This window comes from Lithobates pipiens, unplaced genomic scaffold (genome assembly GCF_037356315.1).
Source record: "Lithobates pipiens isolate NorthernLeopardFrog02 unplaced genomic scaffold, aLitPip1_a1.2 Scaffold_35, whole genome shotgun sequence".
Classification (NCBI taxonomy): domain Eukaryota; kingdom Metazoa; phylum Chordata; class Amphibia; order Anura; family Ranidae; genus Lithobates; species Lithobates pipiens.
In genome coordinates this window covers 9,797,768-9,808,514 of record NW_027507811.1, presented here as the reverse complement: position 1 = coordinate 9,808,514, position 10,747 = coordinate 9,797,768, and the positions used below count along the sequence as shown (strand labels likewise).

General features: G+C 42.4%; 1 protein-coding gene across 1 annotated transcript; it reads right to left on the bottom strand.

Moving 5' to 3' along the window:
* Positions 1-338: 338 nt before the first annotated feature.
* On the bottom strand, positions 339-10,497 carry LOC143955533 (uncharacterized). The gene is made up of 7 exons (XM_077465580.1): positions 10,374-10,497; positions 8,493-8,627; positions 8,212-8,412; positions 7,896-8,120; positions 7,597-7,806; positions 5,488-5,617; positions 339-4,714 (listed from the first exon to the last, which is right to left on the bottom strand). Exons 2-7 carry the CDS (start codon positions 8,586-8,588, stop codon positions 2,052-2,054), a joined length of 3,525 nt encoding a protein of 1,174 aa, XP_077321706.1. The 5' UTR covers positions 8,589-8,627; positions 10,374-10,497; the 3' UTR covers positions 339-2,051.
* Positions 10,498-10,747: the final 250 nt, after the last annotated feature.

Genomic DNA, 10,747 nt, shown 5'->3' with positions numbered 1-10,747 from the left:
AGCAATATATTATAGGTAGAGACAAGAAGTCTGACATATGTTGTCAAAAAATAGAACCTTTAATATATGTATGATTTTCTTCAAGGCTGAGGTCAGAGGTTGTTTGAGAACAATCATGGTATTTTAAGTAAAGTTTCCAAAATCATTTTTAATACAATACTGCCCGCCTTTTGGTAACTATGTCATGAGTTCAATACTGCCCCTAGGCAGTTGTGCCATGATATAAACAGAAAAGTCAGTGTTAATACCCATACACCACAGATAGCAGAGCTCCCAGGTGCTCGATCCACAGTCACTGGCTGAGTAGATTGATGTGGACAAAACGATCCGCACTCCGGTTGTTGCTTTTAAAATTTCTTCATTTTATTGAATAGCCACAGTGAACAAACGCAGATTAAGTCAGTTGACGCATTTCATCCTATAAGGCCTTAGTCATAACCACGTTACAGATATAAAACTTTGAAACAGTAGTTCTAAAGATCACAGGCTCCATCCATTGTCTTAATTGACCGCAGGCAATTATCCAAAAAAAGAGAATCAGCTGCAATACATATAGGGTGATCCATGTGTATGCCACCAAATTTCACACACCTTGTAGTGATAATATGCACATGTATGTACACACACACGCATGTACACACATTCATACACGTATAAAGATATGCATAAGAAGGCACGCCATAAAATTAAAAAAAACATTTAAAAAGATGAAAAAAAATCCAGGTATGTTAAAAAATTAGTTCAATTAGTATGTTAAAAAATTAGTTAAATCCAGGTAAGTTAAAAACCAGAAGAGAGAAAAGAAAAAGAGAGTTGTGCCATGGTTACATAGTAAATAACATGTCATTTGACGGCATTGAAAATACATCCACGCCTAATTTTCTTTCTGGAATGAGAGTTTGAGAATGGATTGAGAGAATAACGGAAAAATAAGGGCCCTTTCACACTGGGGTGGTTTTCAGGCGCTACAGCACTAAAAATAGCGCCTGAAAAAAACGGCCCCTTTCACTCCAGTGAAAACGCCGGTAAAGCGCCGCTAAAAATAGCGGCACTTTACCTTCGTCACCCGCACCGCCCCAGTGTGAAAGGGGCTTAAAGGAAGGGAAAGGTGTCCATCGAAACATACAGCTGACATCTCTTAAAAAGATTTTGATATTTCTGGTAAAGTAAAAACTTCTATTTAGCTGTACGAAATCAAGCTGAACGTATACCTAACTGGGCCATTTTAGTCTTTGTAGCATAAAATTGAAATATTTCTAACTGCAGTATGATCTGTTTAAAGAGATTTAAAGAGAAAAATACACATATTTGTATAATCTTGAGGCTAATTTCAGTTTCTAGTAAATGGCTTAGTTATGATATCTGCTTAAATATCAATTTCATTTAAAATGTATCTTTACCTTAAATATAATTCTGGTTAAAGCACCAACTCCGTACATGGCATAACAAGTTTGTCCATGTGCTGTTTAAAGTAATTTGAGCTTGCAAATGTCTGTTGTCTGAGAAAGGTCACGTGTCGATCTCAACACCTTGTTATTTTCACATTCTGCTGAGAGAGTTAGAGAGCTAGGTAATTACTTACAAAGCAGTTACTAAGTATTGCTACATTGGTGTTTTTGAAATAAGATTCTGTGGTTATTTCCTCCACACCTATATTATCCACATTATTGAAATACTGATACATATTCTTTGTTTGTTACCAATTACATTTTGATATTATTTTGCACCGATTTTTAGTAATAAATATATATATTTTTGCATTTTATTGTGTTCCTTTTGTCTTCAGGTTAGCGTGAATAAACTCATTTGAGTTATTTGTTGATTTTGCGGAAACAAGTAGGAATCACCTTAATCTTAAATCCTTGCTTATATTCATAAATATAGAACTGTTTAATTATTTCAGTATAAACATTCTGACAGCGTACCGCCTGTGTGCAGTCTCTTATGACATGAAAAACTTTTCCCACACTCAGGACAGCAATATGGCTTCTCACCGTGTGAGATCTTTGATGTACAACAAGCGCTGATTTCTGTATAAAACAGTTTCCACACTAAGGGCAAGAATACGGCTTCTCACCTTTGTGAGATCTTTGATGTGCAACAAGTGTTGATTTATGTATAAAACATTTTCCACACTCAGGGCAGGAAAGTGGCTTCTCACCTGTGTGAGATCTTTGATGTACAAACAGTGCTGACTTATGTATAAAACATTTTCCACACTCAGGGCAGGAATGCGGCTTCTCACCCGTGTGAGATCTTTGATGTACAACAAGTGCTGATTTATGTGTAAAACCTTTTCCACACTCAGGGCAAGAATACGGCTTCTCACCTGTGTGAGATCTTTGATGTAGAACAAGAGCTGATTTCTGTATAAAACCTTTTCCACACTCAGGACAGGAATGCGGCTTCTCACCCGTGTGAGATCTTTGATGTACAACAAGTGCTGATTTATGTGTAAAACATTTTCCACACTCAGGGCAAGAATACGGCTTCTCACCCGTGTGAGATCTTTGATGTAAAACAAGAGCTGATTTATGTATAAAACATTTTCCACACTCAGGGCAAGAATACGGCTTCTCACCCGTGTGAGATCTTTGATGCACAACAAGCTCTGATTTCTGGAAAAAACATTTTCCACACTCAGGGCAAGAATGCGGCTTTTCACCCGTGTGATATCTTTGATGCACAACAAGCTCTGATTTCTGAAAAAAACATTTTCCACACTCAGGGCAGGAATACGGCTTCTCACCCGTGTGAGATCTTTGATGTACATCAAGTGCTGATTTCCGTCTAAAACATTTTCCACACTCAGGGCAAGAATACGGCTTCTCATCTGCGTGACATCTTTGATGTAGAACAAGCACTGATTTCCGTGTAAAACATTTTTCACACTCAGGGCAGGAAAACGGCTTCTCACCCGTGTGAGATCTTTGATGTACATCAAGTGCTGATTTCTGTCTAAAACATTTTCCACACTCAGGGCAAGAATACGGCTTCTCATCTGTGTGACATCTTTGATGTAGAACAAGCACTGATTTCCGTGTAAAACATTTTTCACACTCAGGGCAGGAAAACGGCTTCTCACCCGTGTGAGATCTTTGATGCACAACAAGCTCTGATTTCTCTATAAAACATTTTCCACACTCAGGGCAAGAATGCGGCTTTTCACCCGTGTGAGATCTTTGATGTACATCAAGTGCCGATTTCTGTATAAAACCTTTTCCACACTCAGGGCAAGAATACGGCTTCTCACCCGTGTGATATCTTTGATGTAGAACAAGCGCTGATTTCTGTGTAAAACATTTTCCACACTCAGGGCAAGAATACGGCTTCTCACCTGTGTGAGATCTTTGATGTACAAAAAGTTCTGATTTTCTTATAAAACCTTTTCCACACTCAGGACAGGAATGTGGCTTCTCACCCGTGTGAGATCTCTGATGTACAACAAGTGCTGATTTCTGTCTAAAACATTTTCCACACTCAGGGCAAGAATGTGGCTTCTCACCAGTGTGAGACTTCTGATGTCTGACCAGCTGTGCTTTAACTGGAAAACATTTTTCACACTCAGGGCAGGAAAACGGCTTCTCACCCGTGTGAGATCTTTGATGTACATCAAGTGCTGATTTCCGTCTAAAACATTTTCCACACTCAGGGCAAGAATACGGCTTCTCATCTGTGTGACATCTTTGATGTAGAACAAGCACTGATTTCCGTGTAAAACATTTTTCACACTCAGGGCAGGAAAACGGCTTCTCACCCGTGTGAGATCTTTGATGCACAACAAGCTCTGATTTCTCTATAAAACATTTTCCACACTCAGGGCAAGAATGCGGCTTTTCACCCGTGTGATATCTTTGATGTAGAACAAGCGCTGATTTCTGTGTAAAACATTTTCCACACTCAGGGCAAGAATACGGCTTCTCACCCATGTGATATCTTTGATGTAGAACAAGCGCTGATTTCTGTGTAAAACATTTTCCACACTCAGGGCAAGAATACGGCTTCTCACCTGTGTGAGATCTTTGATGTACAACAAGTTCTGATTTTCTTATAAAACCTTTTCCACACTCAGGACAGGAATGTGGCTTCTCACCAGTGTGAGATCTTTGATGTACAACAAGTGCTGACTTATATATAAAACATTTTCCACATTCAGGGCAGGAATGCGGCTTCTCATCCGTGTGAGATCTTTGATGTTCAACAAGTGCCGATTTCTGTCTAAAACATTTTCCACACTCAGGGCAAGAATGTGGCTTCTCACCCGTGTGAGACTTCTGATGTCTGACCAACTGTGCTTTAACTGGAAAACATTTTTCACACTCAAGGCAGGAATATGGCTTCTCCCCAGTGTGGGTTCTCTGATGTCTGACCAAATGTGATTTATATGCAAAATATTTCCCACACTCAGAACAGTTATGAAGTCCATCCTCCCTGTGAGTGCCATGATGTAAAAAAAGACCTAAACCAGAGCTAAAACTTTTCCCACATTGAGGACAGGGAAATGTCTTCTCCTGAATTCCGGCACCATCCCTCACAGTACGAGGTTGCTCAGGGTCAGAGGGTTTCCATGGTCTATCCACACTGTGAAGTCCACCAATCATAGTTGAGCTCATTGTCTTTTCTCCTCCACAATCTCCTGTGATGTCATCATCTTCCATTTTCCAACCTGGAGATAAAGTCAGACGATCCTTTGAAGGTTTCTCCACAGTGTGGTCTGGAAAAAATATAAAAACCATTACCAATAAATATGAGCAGGTTAGTTAAACACTTTCCGACTGCCTTATAGCACGTTTACCTCTATAGGGCATCAGCTCTGCGCAGGCTTATGCATATATATGTAATCCCGCACTTCCGGGACGCGCATGCATCGCTTCTGCTGTTTTTCTTTACAACAGAAGCCAATCTGCAGGTGGCAGGCACTCAATGCCCTCTGGCACCCGCTGATTGTCGGTAAACAACGCCGAGCGCAGACCTGTCTATGTAAACAAGGCAGTTCGTCATTCTGATGGGGAGGAGGGGGGGGGGGGAAATGGATGGATTTTGTGTCCATGCAATTTATTCTCTTCCCCTAGTGAAAGCACCTCACGCAGTACACAAAAACACTGGCTAGGCACACAGTTAACACTTTGGTCACCCTGGTGTTTAATCCCTTTACTTGCCAGTGTCATTAGTATAGCGACAGTGTATGCTTTTAGCACTGATCACTATATTAGTGTCACTGGTTCTGACCAAGTGTCAAAAATGTCTGAGTGTACGCCGCAATATTGCAGTCCTGCTAAAAAATTCCATAAATATATCCGATAGTTTGTAGACGCTGTAAAGTTTGCGTAAACCAATCAATTTACTCTTATTGGGGATTTTTTTTTTACCAAAAATATATAGCAGAATACATATTGGCCTTGTGACCATAGGCCTAGGCTTCTGGTGAGATGTTACTCAGTGTGCAGTAACAGAGCAGAGATAAGAGAAGAATATATGATGGGTCACCTGTGCTGATCTCTGTAGGAGTGTCCTCCTCTATGAATGTCCTCGTCATTCCAGCCTCCTCCGTATATTGCTGATCATCCCTCACATACGTCTCTTCTACGTCACCCTCAATATTTATCAGATCTTCACCCTAAACCAACAGAATAGCAGAAAATAGAAGGTTTTGCATATTTTTTTGTATTGAAACACAGTCAGGTTTTTACGGCTGCCCACTGGAGGTTGAGACACCTGCAAACATAAAAATTGTAAGGGAGCCCCCCTTTCTATTCAGTGTCCATTCGTTTTGTGGAAAAGCGAGAGCAAAATAAACACAAAGCTTTGGGACCTCTGTCCCTCAATGGACGCCAAGAACCAGATGTTATAGGAAGTATAAAACAAATATTTTCTCTTTCGTGTCCCTTGAGGGACACGGGAATTTTTGATACAATCAGAACATCCAAAAGAAGCCCAACAAAGGCAACTAAGGGGGTGGACAACAGCCAGTGGTAGGTTCAAAAGAGACTGAAAACTCTCATGCCGCGTACACACGATCGGAATTCTCGTCGGAAAAAGCTCTGAAGGTTTTCCTGACGGAATTCTGACGGAATTCGGCTCAAGCTGTCTTGCCTACACACGGTTACATCAAATTCCGATCATTTATAACGTGGTGACGTGACTAGAAAAAGGAATTTCAATAGCCAGTAGCTTCTGTCTCATAGTTGAATCTGAGCATGCGTGAATTTTGGCATATCGGAATTCCATACACACGATCGGAATTACCGATCTATCTGGAAAATTGAGAATATGCTATAAATTTTTGGCTGGCGGAAGGAAATTCGGACAGCTAAATTCCGATGGAGCGTACACACGGTCGCATTTTCCGATGAAAAGCTCTCATCGGTCCTTTTCTGGCCGGAATTCCGATCGTGTGTACGCGGCATCAGAAAGAATAACCCCCAAATCTGAACCAGATAGGACAAAGCACCCTACAAAACAGGGGAAGCTGCCAATGACCAATGGAAGGCCACAGAGAATCAACCTGACGCTCAGACCTGGACAGAAGAGATCACTGCCAAGGGGGGTGACTCCACCTGAAAGAACACCAAGCCTCAACCAGCAAGAGAATATGAAACCCATCAAAACTGGTGGAACTGTAGAACTACACTGTCCATATCCGGTATAAAAGGTACATTCATTGAAACTATAATCTTGTGTTCATCGTGTTGATTTGAATGTTTCCCAGAGCTCGGAGAGAATTTCCCACCGATTGTCCAGGTCTAAGCAGAATAAACCTTAACAGACCCCCTGTTCGGTTTGCAACAGAACTTTCGAACATTGCGAAAGTTCGGAACCGAATGACGAACCCCAATGAAGTCTATGGGACCTAAACGTTATATTCAACACCCCTACTAACCTGTCCCTATACCAATCATTGATCTCAATTCCACTACTCTGTCCCTATATCATGCCAGAGATTAACGAGGAACCACAGAGCTCTGTGGAAGAAACAGGAGGGGATCGGAACTCCCCGGTCTTGTCGACATCTGAAGAAGACTTCAGCAGACATCAGAGCTCTGTTTAGAGAGATAAGAATTTACCTTAACAGAGAAAAAGTTAAATTTGGGACTGGCCAAAGCTTTCATTGCTTCAGCCAATCAGGGCTTTCAGTGCACTGCATGTCGGCGCGGTGCACTGTGGTCATTCGGCTGGATGAAATCCCCGATAACTCGGTGGTTCGGCGACCTGCCAATGTTCTGCCTGAACTCATGCCCGGGCTAAACCCTTCGCCCATCCCCATCTTGCTCCAAGTGAGCCTGGTATGTCTGAATAATGGGACTGTATTCTGGAAATGTAGAGTTTTGGAGATCCAGAGGGTGAGATAAGTGGGTTTGGCTGATATTAATGAGGGGTGTGTCATATGTTAACCAGCTTCTTTGCATTAATGATGAAAATGGCATATATCTCTGTATATCCTGAAATGTAAACTATTTAGCACTTTCATCTTTTCGCCACATATATGGGTTCAATAGACTCAGATGATATTGTCAAGCACACAGTGGTCTAGAATCTTCTACAAGGAAACATGCTTGTGTATAAATCATAACTACCAAAATATCATTCATCATCTACCTGATAAAGTCTTGCGTAGTTGTGATCTTCCTGTGTGGAATGTCTTGGACTCTCTGTTGGGTCTCTGTGGCTGGATGACTCCACCGTGGTGTCCTGTTGCAGATCTTCGTGTCCAATTGGAAACTGTGACTCCTCCATCACCCCGTCCTGATCACCCTCCTCTTTTATCTCTTCGTTAAGCTCAAATGTAGGATCTCTCAGGTTTCCACTCTGAATATATAATAAAAATGACATCAATGGTAACAATGCAGATAATGTACAGATCCTAATGATACTATCAGTGATTGTTCCTCATCTACCTGATGATGGTGGGGGATGGTGTGACCTTCCTGTGTGGAATCCCGGGAATACAGAGGAGGACTGGAGCATCTCTCTGGTGGGTTTCTGGTATTATGTGGCCCCATCATGAAATCCTTATACAGATCCGCGTTTCCTTCAAAAAACTCCTTCATCGCTCTATACTGCTCATCCGCCATTTTAAACTCTTCTTGAGCATCAACTTTAGAATCTCCAAGGTTTCCACTCTAAACATATAATAAAATAATCACATCAATGGTAACAATGCAGATAATGTACAGATCCTAATGATACTATCAGTGATTGTTCCTCATCTACCTGATGATGGTGGGGGATGGTGTGACCTTCCTGTGTGGAATCCCGGGAATACAGAGGAGGACTGGAGCATCTCTCTGGTGGGTTTCTGTTATTAGGTGTCTCGGTAATATCCTTGTGTCCATATGAAGGTTCCTCCACCACACCATTCTCCTCATCTTCCTCTTCATTAATACCAATATTATTATCCATGATGTTTGCACTCTGAATATATAATACAACATTCATTGTGACACATATGCTTGTATAATAATCATAACCACCAATAATTGTTCATTATCTACCTGATCATGTGGTACGTTGTCATCATCTTCATGTGTGTCCATCATGACGTCCTTGTAGAGATCCTTGTGTCCTTCTAAATACTCCCACTCCTCCATAGAGAAATAGACAGTGACATCCTGACACCTTATAGGAACCTGACACACACAATGATACAGTCACCATCCAGACACATCCCTTGTCTGTTACTGGATAATGTCCCAGAATTCCCAGAATCCTCCTCACCTCTCCTGTCAGCAGCTCCATCACATCAAGTTCATGGTGACCTCTAGAACATTTTTTATCATCGTTTACATAGATAGTACTGTGCAGCTATTAGAGACACTGTTGTTCTTTTTAGGTAGTGGTAGCTGTTAGTATCTGCTACTTGCCCCGAGTCATCACTCTGTACTCCTGATAAAGGGCAAAGCCTTTGATCAGCCTTTACTAATTGGCTGCCTGGGTACCTGGGGGGCAGGGCATTTTTTTCAGTGGGAATGCAGTTTCGGCACCTCCAGCACTGAATGTATGTACTGGCAAGGGGTGTGCTGGTGGGTTTATGGATATTTGCTACTGAGGATCTATTGTCCCTGGGATCTATTGTCGCTGGGGGGGGGGTCTATTGTTGCTGGTAGGGGATTTTGCTGCTGGGGGATCTTATGTTGCTGAGGGGGAAATTATTGCTGGGAGGGGTCTATTATTACTGGGGGTCTTTTGTCACTGGTGGGGGGATTTTGTTGCTGGAAGGGATCTACTCTGGAAAGAAGGGTTTCCTGATGCTGGCTGCTGGGAGATTTATTGTTTTTGGAATATATTGTCGCTGGGGGAAGGGGGGATCTATTGTTTCAGGGGGTCATTTGTTGCTGGTGGGGTATTTTTTTCTGGAGGGGTCTTATGTAACTGGGGGGAGGGCAATCATTGCTAGGAGAAATCTACGGTTGAGGGAAGGGTCTTCGGATGATGGCAGATCAATTGTTACTGGTGGAGGTCTATTGGTTCAGGGGGTGGGGGTCTATTGTTTCAGGGGATCAATTGTTGCTGGTGGTGGATTTTTTTCTGGGGGGGGGGGCAATCATTGCTGGGAGGGATCTACTGTTGAGGAAGGGGTCTTTGGATGATGACAGATCAATTGTTACAGGTGGAGGTCTAGAGGTCTATTTTTGCAAGGGGGGGGGGGGGTTCTCTTGTTGCTGGCTGCAGGGGATCTATTTTACTGCTTTCCATGTTTTCATTAGCAAATTGCTTAGCACCACAACATCATACTTGGTTTTGCATTCAAGGAGTAGGTCAAGGGAATGACTCGGAATAGGGAGTACCTACACCTATTCTCTGACAGAAAAAGCCCTGCCTGGGGGACAATCTGTGGTGGGCATGGTTCCTAGACATGTTTCTGGAGGCCAGTGTGCTCTTTTTTTTCTTTTGCTGTACTTGTATCCACTCTGATGAAGACCAAATGCTGGATGACGTGTTCCTCAGAAACCAACTCTTCCCAGAGTGTTGATGTTCTGGTGCCCTCCCTGTGGTTTCCAAGCCCGATGACCTCAACCCCACTACTCTGTCCCCCTACCATGTCCTGTAGTGACATGAAGGCCAAAGAGATGGAATCTCAGAGCTCTGTTGAGGACCAGGAGATCGGCACTCCCCGTTCGTGTCGGTTTCTGAAGAAGACTTCAGATGACATTGGAGCTTCGTACAGGGAAAACTTTTATTTGGGTTTGACGTTTTTTCATATATTTTAGTATTTCAGTTCAATACGTCAAATGATCTAAAATCCGATGAAATACCGAGAGCGACAAAAACACTTTGCGTACATAAACAAGTATATCGAAAGGGCAACACGGGACAGAGAAATTTGGTTCCAAATAATAGACAATGATAAGATCTATGATCAAATATCTTATTACCTCCTCTGCTGCCAGGTTAAATGATGTCTTCCCTACTATTCCTCCCACATGGAAAGTCCTTTGTGCTCCGTACAGCACTTCATGTCTTCTCTCGGCTTCGGTCTGACTCACCTCTCACCCGGAACTTCCTGTCTGTACCTGACATCACTTCCTGTCTACCATAGAGACTTCCTGTCTGGGTAGAAGTGAGATCACCACCTTGTGCAGCTCAGAGGAACTGCAGCCCCCGAGAAACATCTGGTAGTGTGAACACGGCCTTGTGCGGTGTGTGTATGTACCGTATGTCCTTATAGATGGGGTCATCTCCACTCCCACCGAGAGGGAATAGAAATATATTTCTGCTCGGGATGAGGGATTTTGGTTCAGTGGATTTT

Coding starts and splice junctions, on each gene's coding strand:
- LOC143955533 (XM_077465580.1), bottom strand. CDS start 8,588: ATGGAGGAGTGGGAGTATTTAGAAGGACACAAGGATCTCTACAAGGAC. Junction 8,413..8,492: donor ACAACGTACCACATGATCAG/GTAGATAATGAA, acceptor TTATATATTCAG/AGTGCAAACATCATGGATAA. Junction 5,618..7,596: donor ACTACGCAAGACTTTATCAG/GTAGATGATGAA, acceptor CTGTTGGTTTAG/GGTGAAGATCTGATAAATAT.